This window comes from Leuresthes tenuis, unplaced genomic scaffold (assembly GCF_036924035.1).
Source record: "Leuresthes tenuis unplaced genomic scaffold, fLeuTen1.0.hap1 SCAF_5, whole genome shotgun sequence".
Taxonomy (NCBI): Eukaryota; Metazoa; Chordata; class Actinopteri; order Atheriniformes; family Atherinopsidae; genus Leuresthes; species Leuresthes tenuis.
The window spans coordinates 23,136,576-23,160,374 of record NW_027325359.1 but is presented as its reverse complement, the minus strand read 5'-3'; the positions used below and the strand labels follow the sequence as shown (position 1 = coordinate 23,160,374).

At 38.9% G+C, this 23,799-nt stretch overlaps 1 protein-coding gene across 2 annotated transcripts in view; it reads left to right on the top strand.

The window, feature by feature from the left end:
* Window positions 1-23,799, top strand: part of LOC140307539 (plasma membrane calcium-transporting ATPase 1-like) — a 31,411-nt gene that overhangs the window by 1,188 nt on the left and 6,424 nt on the right. The window contains exons 2-14 of one of the 2 annotated variants that reach the window (XM_072386476.1): window positions 773-1,064; window positions 5,440-5,637; window positions 6,156-6,413; window positions 12,644-12,769; window positions 13,278-13,448; window positions 13,940-13,966; window positions 18,724-18,870; window positions 19,643-19,857; window positions 20,067-20,309; window positions 22,649-22,890; window positions 22,970-23,207; window positions 23,304-23,483; window positions 23,623-23,710. In XM_072386476.1, the coding sequence (XP_072242577.1) occupies window positions 869-1,064; window positions 5,440-5,637; window positions 6,156-6,413; window positions 12,644-12,769; window positions 13,278-13,448; window positions 13,940-13,966; window positions 18,724-18,870; window positions 19,643-19,857; window positions 20,067-20,309; window positions 22,649-22,890; window positions 22,970-23,207; window positions 23,304-23,483; window positions 23,623-23,710 (2,329 nt within the window). In that variant the 5' untranslated portion in view covers window positions 773-868. Of the gene's footprint in view, window positions 1-699; window positions 1,065-5,439; window positions 5,638-6,155; window positions 6,414-12,643; window positions 12,770-13,277; window positions 13,449-13,939; window positions 13,967-18,723; window positions 18,871-19,642; window positions 19,858-20,066; window positions 20,310-22,648; window positions 22,891-22,969; window positions 23,208-23,303; window positions 23,484-23,622; window positions 23,711-23,799 lie in introns of those variants that run through there. The other variant, XM_072386477.1, reaches the window with a different exon arrangement.

Here is a 23,799-nt window from a genome sequence, read left to right as displayed (position 1 = left end):
GTCCTGGGAGTTGGACTTCGTTTTCCAGACATGATAGGTCAGATGTGTTATGGAATATTTACACATGATTTTGAAAGGAATGTTGAGGTTTTCTATTCACTTCATCAAAAACTAATGAAGCCTCTTTCCTCTCTGGTTGCTGAATAGTCTATGACTTAATTGAATGTTACTTCAAGCTGAATTGTGATGATATAATCTTATTATCTTATTTTTACACAGAATTATATCTTGATGACGATCTACAGTCATCCTTTGTTCGAATTAATGATTCTGGGAAGTAGAATCATTCATTGATGTAATAATGCCTGGCAGAGGAACGAAGCATTCGATTACTTTGAAATTTTGTTTATATATATGAAATCGACTAATTTTTTATTAATTTCATTTAATTTAATTTTGTATTATACTGATATTGGCAAAATATTGAGAAGTATGATAATAATGGACTAAGATGTGCTGCTTATCATGAATTCCATAAATAAAGAGATCAGAGTTGCTAAGCAAATAAATCCAAATCTGTGATGTTATCTGTTTAGTGTTTTTTGTATGTTAATCAAATTGTTCTTTGTAATTTGATCTCTTACTTTGCTGACATATTTACTTTGCTTGTTAGTTTTAAAGTGTAAACCTTAAGAAATTATATGTAAGACTACATTTTCATTTCCTATCCTACTCTTTTGTGTGGCAAAATTTCAGCATTCTTCCCCTAGGTTTACAAATTCTTGTTCTCACGAGGCCGCTGAAATCCTCTGATCTGTCTTTTCCCCAACAGTCACAGAGTCCCTGTCAGGCTACATCTGCACCTCAGGCCTGCCACTGAGTCTGCATTTTTCGGGTAGGCTTCTGTTTAGTCCCTGACTAAAGAGACATGGCCAACAACTCTTTTCGTGGGTCCAAACATGGACGTCGTGGTGAGGCGAACCATGAGGTGGAGTTCAGCTGCTCTCTGCTGGAGCTACGATCACTCATGGAACTAAGAGGAACAGAGGCGATAACCAGGATTCAGGACTGTTACGGAGATGTTAATGGACTGTGCGTCAGACTGAGGACGTCACCTATTGAAGGTGAATATGTTCAGAAACTCTGCTTTCGTGTTGACTCTGTGTCCTAACAAACTGTCTTGAATGCAGCAGGAGTGATTGACCCATTTGGAGCGTCACATTACCAGAGATGTGATTTTAAAACTGAACTACAGCTCAGCATCATCATGCTGGTCACCCGCCTCTGCTGGTGTCACAGTCAGGTGTATGTTGTGGTATGTTTGAGAATAGTGAATTCAACTACACTCTCTTGAATATCATCTCATGAACTAGGGGGAAAAAAAGTGTTTGAGGCGTTTGCAAAATTGTACACTCATTTCTACTGCTGACGTTTCAGCACCATGACAGTTAAGGGAAACTAAAGTAAAGAAAATAAAAAGATTACAAGAGTACCAAGACAAGGAAGATGTAGATATATTGGTTGTGTGGCCAGTGTGGTGAGTTAAAACAGCTGTTCATCTCAGGTCTTTCAGAAGCGCCTGAAACTAAGAGCTATCAAACAATATTTGGAAAAGGGGCCTGGGTCATTTAAAAAAGATGTTTTTCCATTTAGTTTTGCTCTGAAGACAACTTTCATATTTAGTTTTGCTTTTGGTTTTACCCAGCTACAGTTAGAAAAAAGACTGGCTGTTGAAAAATTATTCTCTGGGGGTTCTGACCAGGCATCTGTGTCTGACAAGTCAGATATAACACCATGTTCAGGCAGATAAAGCGATGAACTTTATATTAACAGGTTGCAAATGTCAAGAAGTCAGTACAGAAAGTGAAAATTAAAAAGGCATTTTTCGACAGTACTGAATTAAAGCTTGCCCAAACCTTTGCACATTCAAATTACCTTTTATATATTACCATTTTGGTCCATGAAATAAAAAAGATCCTTTATGTTAAGATTTAAAGATAGGCACATATGTCTTTATGCTGCTGGAGTTCAATTCTTTTTAACCTGAACAGACAGAAAGAAAAAAAATAAAACATAAAAGATTGCTTTGTGTCCGTGGGTACTTAAACTTTTGCATACAATTGCATCTATGTCACACTGTTGTAAAGTGCTTGGCCAGTCCCTCACAGACCTCTCCCCCTGGTGTGGACATCATTAAACCAACAGAGGACACATTAGGTTAATTCTATATTTTAGTCTTGCTTAAGGGATTGTTGAGCCTGTGGTGGTCAAGTCACTGACCTGCTGCAACCTTTGTTGATCCTACACTGCTCTATGTCAGCTTCAGGACAATATGAGACAAGCACGTTTTACTCCAGAGACAATAAAAGTGAAGGTTCATAGTGAGGACAAATTCACTTTTCTTGTTGGTCCTGAGGCTGTTTCATTTCAGTGATGTGATGTGGTCTTGCCACGAGTAGCCATAGTGAGATTTTTTGCTTCTTTTTCATTTGGTCTTTATTTGACATTACTGGCTCCTTAGCTTTGTGTGAAACCAAAGGCTAGAGCTGCTTTTGCCTGATCTGTCTCATGGAACAGACTGACTTTGACACTTGAAGAATATATCAATTCACACTGACTTGAATACATAACATTTCAGTTCGAATCTACCTACCTAGCAACTGGACTATTAACAATCCAAGTTGCACATTGTGAGAAAGTGTTGCTGCACAGGTTTCAGATTTGGGTAAAATGAGCTCTAGAATCAGATCAGTGTGTTCCCAGTGAGTCATGAGTGAATTCAGAATTTTCTCTGAATTCTAAACTTAAGCTCTATAATCTGATTGTGACTGCAGTTTTATGGCGGGGGAATTGTTAGGTCTCATACTGACCCACAGTGTTTTCAGTATGTCTTAGTGGACTGTCATTAATTTATCTGCCCTTTGACATTTTCTTCTCATCATTAATTAATTTAGTATGTCCACCTTGCACGCGCTCAGTAAACACTTTCAGTGTTTCGACTCCCGCTGACAGAGAGAAGTAAAATGTCAGCAGCAGCTTGAAATCACTGGAAGATCCATTACACTGCTTTACTTCTCTGTGTGTCTCTGTGGTGACAGCTGGGGACAAGCACATCACTTTCAGCATAATCCCACTCACCTGAAAGTGTGGCGAAAGCCCACCACTACCAAGTTTAATTTTCAAACAATATGAAAATGCTGGTTTACAAACCTGCTCAGAATGAGCAAGTCAACTGCACCCAAGCAGCAGCTGGAGTGTCTCTTAAGGGATCTTAGTGTGTCCTGACATGTTATTTTGCTCCTTTGGGAAAGCAGTCTGTCTCTGCCTGCACAACACCACAGCGATGCAGAGACACAAACACCAGACATGAGGAACCATGTTATACATTTGGAAAGAAGATGAATGGAAATAATGTCATTTGCTGAAATTAATTTTGAAACAACCCTCAACCCATAAACTATATTGTAACTTAATCCTATAGGATTTTGTAGGTTAATCCTAATCTACATTGCATTCCCACGGACCTCATTACTTCACTGGACGAGAAGCCATTCCGTTAAGCAAAGTTAGATCATGGTACTGTTGCATTTTACAAAGTCTATGCTGACTTAATGTTTTCCATAGCGTTGAATCCTGAACATTTCCTCTCATTTGTTTTGGTGTTATAAATATCTGTTCGGCACTGTTTGCTAGTTTACTTCAGATAGTGTGAAGTGTCTTATTTTGAAAAGGACATGCAGCTGATATGGACAGTATATTATAAGTGACACCACCAAGATCCATAACACAACCTGTCGAGCTAAACACTGTTAAACTGTAATTTACTGTAACTGTAATAATTCAGACAGATTTAATTAAATAAATAAAATGTTTTTGTAATCATAACATTCACAACTAAAAATAAGAGACTTCATGTGTCATGGAGCTGGTTTAACTAATTTGTACTAGGGCCCACAATCAACTAAATTTAGCCCGAGAGGTCCTGAACAACTTAATCTGGTTTATGTATGCCTTTGGGGAATTGATGCATATGCTCTTGTTTCCACTAATTGCATTGGCTAATAACCAACTGGATTTATTTTACATGGTCTCTGACATGTCATTTGGGGATCAGGACAAAGTGGTGGTATCCACACCAACCAAAGCAGTAATCGGCTACAGGATAAGAGCAGCGCACAATGTACCTCTCACACTGAGGACATTAACATTATAGACCATCTTGGGATAAAAGATTGTTTAATCTCTTCTGTATATCCTATCTGAAGGTGGACACTTCACCATATATTGAGTCTGCTTTTTAAAAAAATATGTTTTGTTCACATGGATGATCATCTGACGTGAACCTTAAAATTCACACATTTGTCCATGATATGGTTGACGGTTTGCTGTGTACTCACTTTCCATTTCTAATTGTAAAACCACCCTACAATGCTCAGCTTCCCTGCGTTTTTTAAGACCTCCTCCGAGAAAAAAAGAACACCATGGACTGTTTGTTAACGCTATTACTATATCATATTACTCCAGTGTCACAGAAATTTATATAAACTACAAATGTGAGCAATTTGAAAAAGATCTGTTTGTCATAACTGGACCAAAAAGATGTCAAACGATAAATGCAAACAGAATATTAGCTTCAATAATAAACTAAGCACACAAGATAACTTACACTTATTGGTGGCATGTACAGCTGACAATATTGCACCAGAAGTTGACGGCACATGAGGATGTAAGCCAAGGAGGAAGAAAGTCAGGTCGGCTATGTTCAGCAGGAACAGAGGAACTCGTAGTGCATATTGTCTCAAGTGACAGTTTGTATGTAAAACATTAACCTCTGCTGAGGGTGTTGGCGGTGATCCTCCAACTGAGGGTAACTCCACAAACTCTAGTTCAATGAATATTTGTGTAGCCCTCCAGGATATGGGGTACTGTTGTGGAATCATTTTAAGTATTGCTACAGTGCTTTATTGAGCCATGATTTCGGACCTACCCAAAATGTCCAAAAAATGATCAGAAACTCTATAATTTAGTTGGACAAACTGTAGTTCTCAGTCTCTTCATAGGTTTTCAGTACTTTTAAACACATATGTTTCAAAGCAAATCTTTGAATTTGTTTAAATCGTACACAATGTTGCCCTCCTGAAAGACCATGTTTGCTCTCATGAATTGATTGATTCAAATGGAAGTCTGAGGCAATTCAAGAGCAGCCAGTGTTGGAAATAATAACTCTTTTTGGTGTGGACTTTGGGCTTTTTTTTTAACTTTGCAGACTATTTATTTGCTCCAAAGTGCTGTATAACAAACTGGGGGTAAGAGAGAAAAGAAGAAGTATAACAAATTCTTATAAACTCAAGTTAAGAATAAAAAATAAAGATTTTATATATATATATACAAAAAAATGTCCCACTTTAATGATGTTTAATCATTACACATTAGATTAATGATGTATCACAGGCTTTGAGCACGATACTGAGTGACGTTTTTTTGTATGTCCTGCTACAGGTCTAGATGGAAATTCAGAGGACATCAACAGAAGGAAACAAGACTTTGGACAGAATGTCATTCCTCCTAAAAAGCCAAAAACCTTTTTGCAGTTAGTGTGGGAAGCCCTGCAGGATGTCACACTCATCATCCTGGAAGTGGCAGCCATTATTTCTCTAGGCCTTTCTCTCTACAGTCCGCCAGATGCTGAAAGACAGAGTAAGTATCTATTTTTATTCTAAATAGACTCTCTGTGTTTTAATGAAACTTTACACTTTCTAAACTAGGTTTAAAGTCTTAAAATTATGTTATATTAGATCTTGCTTTGAACATAAAAACATGTTGTATTATATATACATATATGTATATATATACATGACTGGACCTATACACAATGCAGCCTGGGTACCATGACCTTACAGCCTACATGTCACGTAAAATGTATTCATAGTTTTATAGCCAATCCTTTTCTACTGATTGTATATGGGAAGAATGCTTTGTGAGGCAGTGTGCTCTAGATTGTCGTAATACATACACAGAACAACATACTTGATGTTAGTTCTAAATGAAAGCGAAGCCTGACAATGATCAAGGAGAAAAACAGGTTAGAGTCAGTTAAGTGTTGCCATTTATTTAAATTAGTCTCTATCTAAGCTCAGTTCAACAAAGCCAGGCTACATCTACCTTTTAATGGGAGGAGTGTCAAGAAGGTTCATATTTTTGTAATCTATATCTAGACTGCGGAAAAGCAGCTGGTGGCGTGGAGGAGGAGGGTGAGGCAGAGACCGGATGGATTGAAGGCGCTGCCATTCTCCTCTCTGTGGTGTGTGTGGTGCTGGTGACTGCCTTTAATGATTGGAGCAAAGAGAAGCAATTCCGTGGTCTACAGAGCCGCATTGAGCAGGAGCAGAAGTTCACAGTGGTCCGAGGGGGGCAGGTGGTCCAGATCAAAGTGTCTGAGATAGTCGTGGGAGACATCGCACAAGTCAAATATGGTAAGAAAACAAAACATGCACTGATCTACATATGGCAAGGTTAGCGGTGACTCAACGGATATGCAATGATAAATCATAAAACAAGGAATTAAATTAATAAATTCATCAATGTATATGACAGAAACCTGGAACAACATAAATTATTTGCTAATTTTTCAAATTCAGTATATAATGCAAGTATGTAAGAAGTATGGAGCCTATTCCAGCAGTCATCGGGCGAGATGCACTCTGAACAAGTCGCCAGTCCATCACAGGGCCACATGGAGACAAACCACCACGCACACACGCTCACTCCGTCCAAAGGACATTTTTTTTTGTTAGAGACACCAATTAACCTAACATGCATGTTTTTGGACGGTGGGAGGAAGCCGGAGTACCCAGAGAGAATCCACGCATACACAGGGAGAACTTGCAAACTCCACACAGAAAGCTCCCAGCTGGGAATTGAACCTGGAAGTATTTTGTTGTAAAACCTGGATATACATTCATGAGAAATAAAGTACACCTATCAAACTTTTACGTATCAGAACATTTAAAAATGTGTCTGTTCTGTGTAATAACTGTCACAGCCTCAGGACACAGATGCAGGGTCTTTTTCAAAGGCAAGAATGTTCATTTATATAAAACAGCTGGAGGATCTCCAAACAGAGCAAAAGAAAGGGCTGTGAAAACCTGAGCACTCTCCTCAGTAAATAGGTCTGAGGATGGTGCGGCTATGAAAAATGATCAAACAAAACCTCAAAAAAAAGGCTATTAAAGATAACAAAATAAACTCACTCTCCTACTGAGGGGGACTTAAACAAAAACCGTGACACTATGAAACCTTAACAATTATCAATAAGCACACCTATAATGGTGGCACAAAGATCTCTAAAACAAAACCACTCCAAATAAACAGAGGAACAGAAACCGGCTATGAAACTTACTGTTATAATAAACTATGGCTATGGAAAAACATACAACAAAAGATCTCTCTGAAGGAGGAACGCTCGACTTCAAAGGACAAGGAAATCACGACTTGGGATACTAGAAATTAAGACGCGAGGGTGAGGCTCATGGAAGAAACGACACACTGGCATAAGGGAGACAAGGGAGACGCAGACTATTTGAGCACATGAGGAGCCATGGGGAACAGGTGGAAACACTTTGGAATCAGGGAAGACAATCAGACACTTGACACAGGAGGAAGGGCAAGGTACCTGAAACGAGAGGAGCAGTTAGTGTTTCAAAATAAAACAGGAAATGAAGAGACAAGACATGAATCAAAACCTAAATCGTGACAATAAGACATTACAATTTAAACTAAGTCATAGGAGTGTGACGATACACTCAGCTCACGAGACGAGACAAGATTTTAAGAAAACTACAATGACAAAATATATGACTGGACCAACAGACTTTTATTTAACCGAGTTGCACATGCATTTTGAAATGTTTCATTATAACTCTTTACATGCATTTAAGCATGAGCTTTTAATTAACTTCTTCTTCCACAAATTTTCAAGTGCAAACAATATTATTTGCAAAACCAAATCAAAGTTCTACTCTGTCAATACAGAGTGCAAATAGTGCAAACAGAGCCTGACCAAGTATGTCACTGACAACTTATCAGTCACTCTACTGCCATTTATCATTTTTCCGCCAGGTACCCAAAATGCTGCCAAAAAAACGATTTGAAAGTGGCGTTGGCATCTTCAATGGTAATATCGGTATTTTCAGACGTCATTCTGGTGTTTGCTGCTTCCCTCCTTCTCCTCTTCTTTTTCTTTTCCTTCTCCTTCTTTAGGTTCTGGCTGGCTAGATGTAGCAAAGGCGCATTACTGCCCCCGCGGGTCACAAATAGAAGCTTGGATAGCTCACAAATCGTGCAAGACAGATTTTTAAAGCAACAAGAAGTATCGTCAAGTTTAATCTCGCAAGATCTCGTAGCACCCCTACTAAGTCATTATCATTATCTAAACCAAAATCCAGACGCACTGTGCAAAAAACTAAGTACATCCTGACCACTTCCATAAAAATTTAAGAGGGTAAGCAACCTGCTGAAGATTTTATCATCAATAAGTGTAAGCACCTCTATAAAAGCGTACATTTTGGCAGTTTGTAGGTCTTCAGGTGCCAAGGAGGAAAGACATCCGCAGTGATTTTAGCAAAGCTAATCGTTGCTGTCCGTCAATCTGGAAAGGGTTATAACGCCATTTCCAAACAATTTGGTGTCCACCATTCTACTGTAAGAAAGATTATTCACAAGTGGAAAACATTCAAGACAGTTGCTAATCTTTCCAGGAGTGGATGTCCCAGCAAGTTCAGTCAAGGTCAGAGGGTGAAATGCTCAGAGAAACTGCAAAAAATCTCAAAGAACTACATTGTGGATTCTACAGCCTCATTTGACATGTTAAATTCTAAAGTTTATGATAATACAATTTTAATAAGACTGGACAAGTATAGCTTGTTGGTAAATGTTGCAGGAGAAAGCCTCTTCTATCTAAAAAGAACATGGCAGCTCAACTTAGAGTTGCAAAGTCACACCGGAAAAAAACCCACAAGACTTCTGGAACAATGGGCCTCATGCAAGAACCACTCATACAAACAGATTTGTTCTTAAATCGTGCGTACAAGTGATTTAAAGGAACTTTTTTTCTTTCAGGTATGAGCAGAATTTACGAGTTATCCAGACCTGGCGTAGGAGACATAAAATAGTCTGCTATTATTTCAATCAAGTTTGCTTGATTAATGGATTGTATATTTAATTACTTTGAAGATATCATAAATTAATATCTTCATTATATCCTTTGAAGATATCATAAATTAATATCTTCATTATACCCCATAATTATGCTGACATTATTCGGTTTGACTTGAATTATGCACTAATTGAAGGTTAATTTTACTCTGTATATAACAAGATCAATAGGAAGTGTAACCAGTGGCTGACTTACTACTTTTGGATGCCTTAGTGCGTCAGGCTATTGGAAGAGAGTGTGTGTTTCGAGACTGTGCAGATATCCTTGCGGAGACAGACAAATGGCTGACATCGCAATTTGGATTGCCAAGGACTGTGCTGCTGAAAATATGCAGCTTGCTAAAGCCACAACTCCAGAGAAACACGCCAATCAAACCCAATTCCACCACATGGCTTTCTATCTAAATGTAAAATGTCATCATGCCCCCTTTTCGAATCCATACTAATTTGAATTGACAGGAGAAATATAATACGGATGTTTGCGTGTTAGTGTTATTTGTGTATTTATTTGTGTATTAGCATAGCACATCATATTATATTAAACTATTATATAATTTTGTTTAATTTTAATAGGCTTTTGAGTGGTGTTTTAGATAGGCTTTTGCCTTTTTGATAGTAGCTTTTAAAACAGGCAACCCCTTGCAGTAGTTTTCACTCAGGTATGCAGGTGTTTAATCTGTTGTTGAAGAATTAACATCCATGTGTACTGAAAGCTGATTAATTGTAGTAGTTGTATTAGTTCAAATGTACGACTACTTTATTGAACTCAGTTTAGATATAATTTACAGAGCCAACATGAGCAAGAGGAAAGGAGGAGACATAAGGCAGTATTTTGGTGCTAACAAAAGGGTAAACTGAATCTTAGGACCTTATAATGCAGCCTGTTCTGTGGATGTTATGTATGCTTAATACTGAGCATTGTAGCATGAATAATGGTGAATTTTACATGTGCTATTGTGTTAAGGAGACAGGAGAAGTGGTTGTGAGTGAGCAGGCAGAAGGAAGACAGGATGAAAGTGAAAATAGTCTAATGGAAAAATAAATCCTTATTCTACAGGATCCATATGTTTATCACTCCTGAATTAGTGGAAAATATAAGAATCACTATAGTCTATAGATTATTTGGTCAGGTACAGGTCCACACTAGCATGTATGCTAACACATTTGCCTTTCTCTTTTGCATGTTAATAGTGTGTTTGGTTCTGGTTCAGCATTGTGTAGATCTGTATTTGAGCAGTGTGTGTGTGTGAGTGTATGATTTGCTGGCAGTTTGGGTCTACAATACTTTTTTGGTGGCTGCTGACTGCAAAAGTTGTTTGTGTGGTACATTATGTGCCCAATGAACTGTAAAATGGTGAAAAATTTGGTTTAACATCTACAGACTGCAGACATTTAGTTGAATAAGCAAGATACTGTAAGGATTGTAAGACTTCTGTTAACCGAAGCGCACGCTGCACTGGGTTCCCTTTACACCCTGGAGAAAATGTTGATCCCCCCCAATTGTCGCTGTATAATTCGCACACTGCCCATCGTACATCAGATTCCCATACACCGTTATCGAACAATTACAAATTAAGAGGGACTTTCATGCCAATGCTGGACTGCCAAACATAATCGGAGCAAAAGACTGCACACATAAACGCATCAAAGCACCCGTGCCATTGTGGAGTGCACTATTGGTTTGCTAAAGGCCAGGTGGATGTGTCTCGATACAGTGGGGGGCAAACTGCTCTATAGTCCAGAATAATCTGGCATGCCAATATTGACATGAATGAGGGTCTCCCACTACCTGAACCAGCCCAGGCAGACAACATGCCAGAAGACCCCCCCCATGGACCGCCCCATCAAAGTGCCATCATGATGATGCAACAACCGATTGCAGAGCTTTAGTTGCAGTCATCCAGTGTCTGGCCATGGCGAGAAGTTTTATTTAAGCCATTTTCATATCAAACCATTTCTTCTTTATTCCGGTGACATTACGAACTACAGGTGACACGGAATTAACACCACTCGTAATTGCTTCCTATTTCTTCGCGTTAGCAGATCCCGTAATTCCACTGCTGATACTGCTAAAAATGACAGATTTTCCTTTTTGGATCTCTGAAAGCAGGACTTCAATCTCAAAGCCCGTAAAGTTGTTCATTTTGCGCCTCGATGCCATTCTCATGACTCAACACTCAACACTTCCTGGCACAGGAGATAGGAAGCGTAGCCTTATATGGTATTATTTTGGACCTGGAGTATGCAAATTTACTATTTACTATTTACTACAAGCAAGGTGTTGAAAGGATGATAGTTTGGGCTTGTTTAGCAGCCACAGGATCTGGGCACCTTTCAGTCATTGAGTCGAAGACAAACTCCTTTGTATTAGAGTCAAATGTGAGGTCATGTGTCCAACAACTAAAGCATGGCTAAAATTGGGTCATGCAACACAACAATAATTCCAAGCACACCAGGAAATCTACAAAAGAAGGGCCAAAAAAAATAAAATAATGAATGTTGCAATGGTCCAGTCAAAGTCCAGTCCATGAAAATTGAAATGCTTTGGTGTAACCTTACAAAAGGTCTGCTTGAACAAATGCCTATCAGGGTGGGCACACCTAATGACTTGGAGGCAAAGGTGGAGGTTCAAACAGTTTACTAGACAGTGCTAGATAGGTCAAAAAACAGGTTCAAGGTCGATAATCAGGTTAACTAGAAATACAAGACAAAGTAATGCTGGGATGCTGTACAAGACAAGGCAAACTGACGACAAACGAAGGAAGCACAGAGGCTAAAATAGAGAAGTAAAAGGGGTTTAAAAGGCTTTTCACAGAATGTTTATTCCTTTCCCTATGTCAACTTCTGAAAGACTCTGCTTCTCTGGGAAGGATGTTTCATAACCAGTCATGCTACTAACCTGTTTCCAGTTCACCTATTAAGTTTTTTAAAGGATTTTATTTAGCATTCCACAAGTTTTCCAGTCTCTTGCTGGTCCTGTTCAATTTTTCTTAGACTGTATCAAACATATGTAAAAAAAAATTCATATAATATTGTATCTACATTTTATACAGTCATCCAACTTCCTTCAACGGGGGGCCATAAATTAGGTTGCGTCCATCAAATATAGGAGCTTTTTTAGCAAGTCAAGCCTTTCATAAAGTGTAATTAGCATTCAGTCAAATGATTCACTGAAAAACATAATCTTGCTCATACCTTAATTAATTCTGAGATCATACTGATGTAGGCTTTTAATCTTTTATCTGATTATTGTAAATGTGCTATTTTAAATAATCAGCTTGTCTTCCTCAGGTTTTCTCTTACAATCATCAGAATTTAACAGTCCACAAACAGTTCTTATATTATTATAGCAAACAGTGATGCTGTCTCGGTTATTGCTTTTACGATTCATGATATAGTTTCTGATTTTTTTTTTTTTTAAAAGTGGGAAACAAGCAATTACATAATGACCTGATTAGGGTGTTCACTTACCTCTGTGTTGCTGTTCCAGGTGACCTCCTCCCTACCGATGGTGTCCTGATTCAGGGAAACGATCTGAAGATTGATGAGAGCTCTCTGACGGGAGAGTCGGATCATGTCAAGAAGACTCTTGACAAAGATCCCATGTTGCTGTCAGGTGCATCACTCCAGCCCATTCACATCAAATAACAGCCAAGTTCGGCGTGACCTGTGTTGTCATTATCCGCGTTCACTAGCACATTACTGCTGTTGATTTTGCACAGTTAAAATGAATCATCTCTCTGGGTTTTCACATCAACTGACTAATAATTAAGCCTCTTCTATTAGCTTTGAAGAAAAGTAACCCCCACCCTCCCAAAAAATAATAAATTACAGGACTTTTAGACTTATTTTAGAAATATAATTTTACACACAAAAATCCACAAATGTAACTTTCTGTCTGCAGCAAATGCAAATTCTTGATGATTACTGTTCCATACTTTTCAGTGTTACCGATGGTCAAATTAAGTAATCTAGTCCACTTAGTCCTCTTTTTCAGACAATGCCACAGAGAGAAATCTTAAAATACGATCATAGGTTTCATTTACTCTACCTTTGTCACTTAAACAACTCACCTCGTGTTTTTTTGGGGGGAGAAATGGTAACATTTCACACCACTTTCTTAGGCACCCACGTAATGGAGGGCTCTGGCAAGATGTTAGTCACTGCTGTGGGTGTAAACTCTCAGACTGGAATCATCTTCACACTGCTTGGTGCCAGCGAAGAAGGTGACAGTGATGGTGAAGAAAAAAAGGAGAAAAAGAAAGAGGAGAAGAAAAACAAAAAGGACAAAAAGAGTAAGTTCAGATTCAACTGCGTAAATTTGTCTGTAGTGTTTGACACTCATTGATCGCATAGAGCAAATATATTTCCATTTTGCGAAATGGATTCAAATAGAGTTACTTCACATGTTTTGGTTTTTTTTTTGTCTCTCACTTTCACGAGCACTCAAACTGTTGGTAAGCCCCATTGGCAAGGCTTTAATCACCAGAAGTTATTGAAGTTCAATGCCCTGGCCAACACCACTTTTACATGTGGACAGAAAAAGCTCAACGTCGCATCTCTGAAAGATACAACCTTTGCTTTTTGTAGGCTTGTTTTAGAAATAAAACCGTGTCAATAAATGGCTAGCACAGATGCTGACACAGTCACCCATTGATACCCAATAATGGTGTGAACAATAAATCTAGAGATCATCAAATTTGTATATTTCATGAATAATTGAAAACCTTATTAGTGTTTTTATCCATTTACATATATGTTTAGGAACTCATTTTTTTCTTAACAGGCAAAAAAGAAGACAAAGGGAAGAAAGGTAAGCACGACATCACCGTTTTTTTGTCATTATTGAGTTACCATGTGTGACTGGATGTTTAAAGTTGTATTGAACAGTTAATCTTATGAGCTGTTACCCGAAGCAGGCTGATTCATTCAAAGCTGTTACAGTCAGCATGGGCTGTGGTTCCTGGTTTCCTCATTGTAAAACCAAGATGTAGGTTGTGTAATGGAAAATGTATTGCTCCTCCATAAGATTAGTACTCATGTAAGTTCAGACTTCTTCAGAGCTGCAGCTTAGCGCTGTTACTCTCATTCATGAAGTAAGATAAACTTTGGAAATGTTGGTGCAGATTCACTGTGCTTTGTTAACAGAAACTTCCACCACAGTTGTTAATTGGTAGGACTAGCAACCCTCTTACTCACGTTTTTATTCACGTGTCCGTTTGGTTGTGTGTGAGGTACAAGCTACTGTGCTCTGTGAAAGGAGGATGGAACCTGAGGAGCAGTGTGAAAACAAACACGATGTCATGAGTGAAATTGTCCATCCATCCATCCATTTTCTATACCCGTCGGTTGGGTCGGGGGGGGGGGGGGGGGGGGGGGGGGGGTCATGAGTCAAATTGTGTACCACCTGATTCATTTTTGCCTCATGTGTAGAGAGGTGTTTTTGTCTTTAAAACAAAAACTTAAGGCCTTTCTTGGTCTGTGCTCTTGAGTAACATCATCATCACTAATATCCCAGTTTGTATGTATTGCAAATTTTGAGCTTATTAGTAGGTGGATTTTTTTTTATCCTAACTTCACAATGTTCTCTACAATGTATTACCTTATGGAACAGTGGTCCCCCTCAATTTTACACAATTAAAACAGTGAAAGAGGAGCATTTAATTTTATGAGAAAATGGTTGGATTGCTCCATCCTGACATATAAGCCACACGAATACACATTTAATCTGGTTCTATATTACAAATGGGATTGTTGTATCAGAATAAAGCTATTTTAAGGTTTTTCTGAATTGTTAGTAATAATCATATATAAACTGTTATGTCCAACTGGACTGTTGATGTTAATAAGAAGCCTGCCATTACAAATGGAAAATTGGTGGCCTATCTCTCACTGTTCTTTTGTATTTGGACTGTACAGTTGTTTTGGAAGTGTCAGAATGCAGAACAGAATGCAATGATTTGCGAATCCTAGGAAACAATATTTTATTCACATCAGAACAAAAAAAAAACATATCAAATATTGAGACCTTTTACTATTTTATTAAACGCATTATCTCATCTCAAATTTGATGACAGCAAAACCCCTAAAAATAGCTGGGACGAGGCCATTTTCACCACTGTGTAGCACTACATCTTTTTTAACATCTGTTTCTAAACATCTAGGTGCTGAGGAGCCAAGTTGTTGTTCCATTCTTGTCTGATAACGACATACAAGAATTTTGCATTTCTTAATCTAGAAAAAGTTTTCAACTGGTGAAAGGTATGGACTGCAGGCAGGCCAGTCCAGCACTCGGACTCTTCTACCACGAAGCCTGCTGTTGTAATAGGTGCAGTGTGCAGTTTATTATTGTCTTCCCTGTAAAAGGTGTAATCTGGATGGGAGCATATGTTGCTCTAAACCTGTATATACCTTTCAGCATTGATGGTGCTTTCCAGATGTGCATCTTTCCAGTTCCATAGGCACTAATGCACCCCCTTACTATCAGAGATGCAAGCTTTTGAAGTGAGTAACAGGTGGCTCCTCTCCTCTTTGGTCTGGAGGACACTGTGTCCATGATTTCCAAAAATAATCTTAAATTTAAATTTGTCTGACTACTGAATGGTTTTCCATTTTGCATCAGTCCATTTTAAATAAGCTTTGTTTCAAAGAAGATGGCAGCATCTAGATCATGTTCACATATCCCCACTTTACATGATAGAAATTTAATCTGCATTTGTGGATTCTGAAAGTGTTCCTGAATTTCCATGACGGGATCGTTGCTGTTTTTAAAGATTACGGGCATCCAGTTTTGATTATGGGCTGTGCTCCTTACACAAAGATGTCTCTAGATTCTCGTGATATTTTGATGATATATGATTTGGTGATGTAATGTATTTTACATAGAGTAACATGATTCTGAAATTGCCAGAAGCCGTTTTTCCAGATTGCTGAACATCTTCCCATCCTTATATTTAGAGACTCTGCCTCTCCAAGGTGCTCTTTGTATACCCAATTATGTTAATGACCTGTTGTCAGTTAACCTAATTATATGCAGCGTTTTCCGACAGCTGTTGATTTTACCTACATATTTGATTTTACCTTCCTCCTGTAGCTCAGGAGGAAGAGCAGTCGCCCATCATTGCCTACCGATGTATCCAGTGGTGTATGAATGTGTGTATGAATGGTTAGAAAGCACATAGTTATGCATAGCCTTAAGACATGCTGTATGAGTGTGTGTGAAAGGGTGAATGTGGCATGTAGTGTTAGAGTACAGTCCATTTACCATTTTTACCACAAGTTTGACGAGGACAACAAAATACTGAAAAACTTGTGTAATGCCTAAAAGACACCTGCTGGAACATCTCACAGCTAATAAGGTTAATTGAAAACAGGTCAATAATATGACTGGCTATTAAAAGAGCATATTGGACAGGCTTTCAGAAGTTAACATAGAAAGGTGTTCACCGCTCTTTGAAAGACTGTGTGGGCAAATCATTCAACAGTTTAAGAATAATGGTTGACAATGCAAAATCATGAAGAATTTAAGGATTTCATCATTTATGATTAATAAAATGAGAGTCAGAGAATCCAGTAACATCAGTGTACTTGAGGTACAAAGGCTGAAAACCTGTGAGGTGTCACTGCATTAAAATCATATGTGATGCTGTGGGGCTGCATGGACTCGAAATCTTCAGAAATCCTTTGTCAGTGAGCACAGTTCATCGTTGATCCATAAATGCTAATTGAAATTCTAGGGTACAAAAAAAGCATATATAAACAGTGTCAATCCCTCAGTTAAGAATTTTCCATTAAAGTGGAAGGCTGCATTGTAATAAAACAATCAAATTTTGAAATTTGTTTCGGAAATCATTGACAAAACACCCTCTGGACTAAAGAGGGTGTACATAGGAGCAATGTATTCTGTTTTGTTTTTGATTATTTCAGCAAAACAAAGTCAAGCTGCACTCTACACATATAACAATAACAAGGCTCCATAGTTTGAGTCAAGGTAAAAAGCTTTTGCGGCATTATAAAATTAAAGCTACAACAGAGAAGGCCCTGAACTGTTGACCAGTTAAATTCTATAATGAGCAACAACAGGAAAAACAGAACTAAATCAACTGGTGTTCTCAGTACTCAAATGCAGAATAGTCTGGTGATACAAATCAGTAGTGAACATGTCCGTCACAACAATGACATTTTTCAGTCTTACCACTTGATTTGTTGTTATTTCTATACTTTTGAATAAATCAAGGACTTAAAAGATTTGCAAATCTTATTTCTGCATTTTACATGGCCTCGCATCTTTTAGGAAATGGGGTTGTTGTAAAATCACACAGTTCTGTTACAAGGATTTTAGCTTGTGTTTTTGTTACAGGCTCACTTGCAAGTTCTCCAGCTTCCATGCAGGCCCACATGGTGCATCCCACATAGTGTGTCCCTGTGGTCTGAGCAGCAGCAGCAGGTGCTCCTGACTCTGTTGATGGTGATTAGGACCAAGCAGATTATGAGCCTTAAGCTTGGCAGGTGGTTTCTTCTCCTGCCTGCTGCTGCCTGCCTGCCTGTCCACTAATGACCTCATTACAGAGATGGGATCAGCACACTTGCTCACACACACCAGCACACTCACCTACGGATACCCCCACTCTCTGTTACAAAGCAACATCAGTTGACTCTGCTGACAGTCCTGATTATAATACTATAGTGGGACAAGAGTGCAGTGTAGTGTGATCAGGCAGGGGCTTTGTTATTAACAAGTAATCTTTGAGTTTTGTAGTGACTCATCATAGCACAATAAATCCACACTGGGATTTGATCACCTACCTGTTGACCTGCTCTCCACTGCTCCATCTAACTCTCTTACTAACTTCTCACCTTGTAATTCTGACTTTCAATCATCATACTCAATTCATTCTATGAGTTCTTGAAGGTCCATTTTAGAGTACAGTTTAACAGCATCCTGGTTATGGACTGCACATATAAACATCCTATTCCACTCTCAATAACCCAGATATAATTTTGTCCTTGTTCTGAAAGTGCTGGAGTCATGTACTTAGTTTAAAGGATACTGTGGCGTGTAAATGACTTATTAAAGTATCTGAACATTCTTTGTTGGTACAAGCCATAGTGGCTGAGATGGTGAGGCAATAGACCCAGCTGCACACATATAACCAGATACTTAATGAACATGCTGACAGGGATGTGAATAACAGGTTTTATATATTTTCATACCAGAGAGTATGAAAGGATGTGATCTGAGCTACAGCATTTGCTGACATGGTGAACAGGACTGTGTGTACTTTTAACTGCATAAAGAGACTCCGACTTTGATTTGAAATTAAGACAGACCTTTACTTTCAAGTTATCTTGTTTTCTGATCTGCATCTGTTTTGATTTGCCTCTGATTCAAACTCAATTTTACATGTTCTGATTATAATAAACACGGGTCATGTAATTTTCTTATTTAATAAAAGTTGTACTTATTGTTTAATAATATCTTAGAATCCTAGATGAGGAAAGTCAAAATGGTTTTACATTTTAGCAGCCAGAGGTTTATAATATTTACCTGACTTCTTTTGTCTCGTGTAGGGAAAAACAAGGAGGGAGCCACTGTGGAAATGCAGCCTCTCAATGAGGATGAAGACGCAGAGAAAAAGAAAAAAAACCTACCAAAGAAGGAGAAATCTGTTCTCCAGGGGAAGCTGACCAAGCTGGCTGTGCAGATCGGAAAAGCAGGTACAGATTAAGAATTTTTGAAAACTGATGATCCCAGCTTGAATGGGAATTTCATGCTGGATGAAGGCCAAATTTTACAATGTGATGAAAAAAACCCCATCTAAAATATCCACCTCTGGATTGAGTCATACAGTACGTTGCCATATTCTGTCTTCTCATGGAGCATTACTGCTTGCTCTATGATCTCTGCAGACTGTGTTGGCCTTGATTTATCCAGTCATAAAAACTCTTTGGGGGTATTTATGTGTATCTACTATATATTGAAAGATTTTATCTCTCGTGTCAGACTATTAATAAATCGAACAAATCAAAACATCTGAGTAATAGGGAGAGTTTTTCAGCCACTTACCTAACTACTGTTGGTATTGATGGGGATACATTCATCGATGAGATTATAAACTTTTTTTTTCTAACTGATCTCCTATAAGACACCTCCTCATGTAAGCCAACATCCATGATTATTCAGTTTGCCACAGGCGAGGCTATGTTTTTCACTGTATACATATGATGGTTTGAGCTGGATTTTGTATTGCAATCTTAATACATCAGATTGATCAATTATTTTACATAGCCATGCACAACTCATCCACAATACATCTATTCACTTCTAGCCCACAGTTTTAACCTTTGTCCATAGCAATAGCTCAACAAATATACAAATGCATGCCCTTTTCACTGTTCCCTGCTGTTCACTACATATTTTTTCCACAGAATCACTTTTCCAGCTGAACAAAAAAAAGCTCCTTCACTTTCCATCTCCCTCTGTCTTCAGGTCTGTTCATGTCAACTCTCACCGTCATCATCCTCATCGTTCGCTTCCTAATTGATACTTTCTGGATTCAGGGGGTTCCCTGGACCCCAGAGTGTTTGCCCATCTACGTGCAGTTCTTGGTCAAGTTCTTCATCATTGGTGTGACGGTGCTGGTGGTGGCTGTGCCTGAAGGTCTCCCCCTGGCTGTCACCATCTCCTTAGCATATTCAGTCAAGGTTTGTTCTTATAAAGCATTTTGTATAAGTATAACCCAAACTGTTATCTTATGACTTGATGGACGTACCTGTTTTACTGGCACAATACTTTAGCTGACACCTGTTGGTGTCCAATATAACAGTTTAACCCCCTCCTCGAGACAATTCAATTTTATAAATTCGTAATGAAATACTCAGACTCAGGTGACACTTGTTTCTGATTTTGTTAGAAAATGATGAAGGACAACAACCTGGTTCGCCACCTTGACGCCTGTGAAACGATGGGCAACGCCACGGCCATTTGCTCCGATAAGACAGGCACGCTGACTATGAACCGAATGACAGTGGTGCAGGCATACCTTGCTGGACGACACTACAAAAAGGTGCCAGAGCCAGACCTCATCCCCACAAAGATCCTGGACCTGCTCATCCTTGGCATAGGGGTCAACTGCGCCTACACCACCAAGATTATGGTGAGTTTTAAAAATAGCTCTTCATTCAGGAAGCTCTGTGCGTTAAGTATTTAGCAGTTTGGTTTGGAGCACTGCCACAACAGCTCAGGGCTCATCTGATCACTGTCTCTTGGATTCTCTCCACAGACCAGAGCACAACGCATCAAACATTTTTAAGTTGTTTGAAATAGCTTAAAAGCAGAAACCGGCATTTATCACCAGCTTCCTTTTTGTCAGTTCACTGCTGAGTCCTTAGAAATAATTTCAGTATAATGTTGTCTCTAACTTTTTTATTTCATTGCACAGTTGTAGCATCAAGCAAAGACATGTCCACATAATGAAAACTGTAGAGTATCTTAATGTATAACTTACATTTTTAGACGTGGCATTGTGATGTTACATAGCCATGATGATCTAAACGCTTCTCCACAAGCAAACAGCCGAGCAGTTGTGCAATAGTACACTGCTTGTACAGTGAAATAAGTGGGACCAAAGCAGTTGTGCTCAGACTGAATACAACTTTTTTTTTCTTCTAAGGAATGGTCCAAATCTGGTTTCCAGATAGTTTTTAGGAGTGGTGCATAACTGAGTTTATGTTTACAGTGGAGGCAGGAATGCAGGAATGAACAGACACAAAGCCTCATAATGAATTAACACTCTATATAGGTTTTGCAAATGTCAGAATGTCCTGAACCATCAGTTGAATGAATAAGAATAATATTCTATAATCATATTATAACATTTATGAAATACAACTACAACATCTATTTTCAAAAACAAAGCCACTGTTGCCTGAGAGCTTATCTGCAACCTACACGTGAGGCTTTTTCAGACCAAACAGTTCTAGAGAGGGGATTGACAGCTCCCCTAAAAATGACACATTTTCTAGAGTTACTAACCCTTTTTGCTTTTACTCTGCTGATAAGAACACTAATTTGATGTTATAGCTATCTAGCAGTTGGTACATAATCCAAAACTGCATTGTAATATACTCATTGCATTTGAGCTCAATAAGGCCTGAACATAATAGTTAGTTTCTTACTCTGTGTTTTGTATAATTTTGAGGGCCAGTGTTGAGAGCTTTTTCTTACAATGTCAATTCTTACTAATGTTTAAACATCCATCTATTTTCTATACCCACTTAATACCGGGTCACGGGGGGGCTGGAGCCTATCCCAGCGGTCATCGGGCAAGAGGCAGGGTACACCCTGGACAGGTCGCCAGTTCATCACAGGGCCACACAAGACAAACAACCACACACTCCTAAGGACAATTTTAGAGTCACCAATTAACCTAACATGCATGTTTTTGGATAATGGGGTGAAGCCAGAGTACCTGGAGAGAACCCACACATACACTGGGAGAACATGCAAACTCCACACAGAAAGGCCCCAGCCAGGAGTTGAACCTGGGATGTTCTCGCTGTGAGGTGATGGTGCTAACCACCACTTCACCGTGCTGTTTAAACATGTATTGTGTTTTAATAGTTATCAGTGCCACATTCATGTGTTGACTAATCAACATATGTGCACCCAATTTCCAAAGAGTTAGGGCATAGATTAATGTTTTCCTTGTGCTGGGAGTTTACATACTCTAAGTTGGAGCTAAAAATCACCCTGCAAATGGAGTTTTAATAATTTCAATGGTCCTTGGTTCCTGTAGTGAAGAAACAAAAATGAGGGGGTACTTCCTTCAACAGTAAAAGAATCTGTAAAAAAATAGATAAATAATAAAAAGTGAAAACCTCCTCATGTCGAAAAGTGCCTGTAGCTTATGAAATAAAACTCACCAGAGAAAAGCTCCCTTTCTTAAAGAAAAACAGTTTAACTCTTATTTACAGCTGTCTTCTTTAAAACAGCAACATTACAGAGCTGCGACTGCTGAGACTTACTTTTGGTGAAACACACACAAGTATTCACACACACTGCACTTGTAAGACTAAAGCAGCAGTAGGTGAATAAGTTATATTTTGCTTGAGATTTCTTCAAAGTTTAAAGCTCTGTAAACAGTCCTGCATTAAAAACTGGAGTGATCGTGTTGTTTAGGGAATGAGACGTCATGTACAATAAAGCACCAACTCTTAAAATATTATGAGGCCAGATTTTAAAACTCTCAGCTTGATCACATCAACAATTATTTTGAGCAAAAACTTAAATTTGATAGTGCTCAAATGACTGTTTTAATAATATATATTTTTTAATTATTGTGAATTCTAATAAAGTTTTTAACCTTCAGAAACACTTCCTTTCTTTTACAAAAGGGACATGTAAACAATGTCAGGAGAAAACTTTTAAGGGCTATGCCACTCACTTTGATGTTTTAGAACCTTAAATCTAAAACCTAAAATATTATTCTCACAGCCTCCAGAGAGAGAGGGTGGGCTGCCTCGCCAAGTGGGAAACAAAACAGAATGTGCCTTACTGGGACTCAGCCTCGACCTGCACAGAGACTACCAGGCCATCCGCAATGAAATCCCAGAGGAGAAACTGTTCAAGGTGTACACCTTCAACTCTGTAAGGAAGTCCATGAGCACCGTGCTAAAGAACCATGATGGCAGCTACCGAATGTTCAGCAAAGGGGCCTCTGAGATCCTGCTCAAGAAGTAGGTTTACTGCTTCTCCTCTACACGCCTCTGTTGCGCAGTCAGATGATCTTCACGTGTCTCTTTCATTCCATTCCAGGTGCTGTAAGATCTTGACAGCCAGCGGTGAAGCTAAAATCTTCAAATCTAAGGATCGAGATGACTTGGTGAAGGCGGTAGTTGAGCAAATGGCGTCTGAGGGGCTGAGGACCATCTGCCTTGCCTACAGGGACTTCCCTGCTAGTGAAGGAGAGCCTGACTGGGACAGCGAGAATGACATCCTCAGTGGACTCACGTGCATTGCCGTGGTCGGCATTGAGGATCCTGTAAGACCTGAGGTATGCCCTTCTGCTGAGTTCTTTCATATTTTTTTCTTTTAGCGCTCCATAAACCTTAGCATGCCTCCCTGTGTTTTTCTTTGTTGTTCCCGTCAGGTACCAGAAGCCATCAGAAAGTGCCAGCGGGCTGGGATCACTGTCCGCATGGTGACAGGAGACAACATCAACACTGCCCGGGCCATCGCCACCAAATGTGGGATCATGCATCCTGGAGAAGACTTTTTGTGTATTGAGGGCAAAGAGTTCAACCGACGGATTCACAACGAGCTAGGAGAGGTCAGGCAAATAGACACAAAAAGGGCTTAAAGCAGACAAATGTGAAAGTAAAAATCTGCTTATACCTTTACATCACTCTTCACTGTGAGTTGTTGCACATAAAATGTAATACTATTCTCTATTCACTTTGTCTCTTCAGATTGAGCAAGAGCGTATCGATAAGATTTGGCCCAAGCTTAGAGTTCTCGCTCGATCATCTCCAACAGACAAACACACTTTGGTCAAAGGTTAGTCTTAAGGACGTCAGAAAATATCTTTGGTGAAGCAGACAGTTTAACAAGCCACTGAAATGAGTTTGTGTCTTACCCAGTTTATT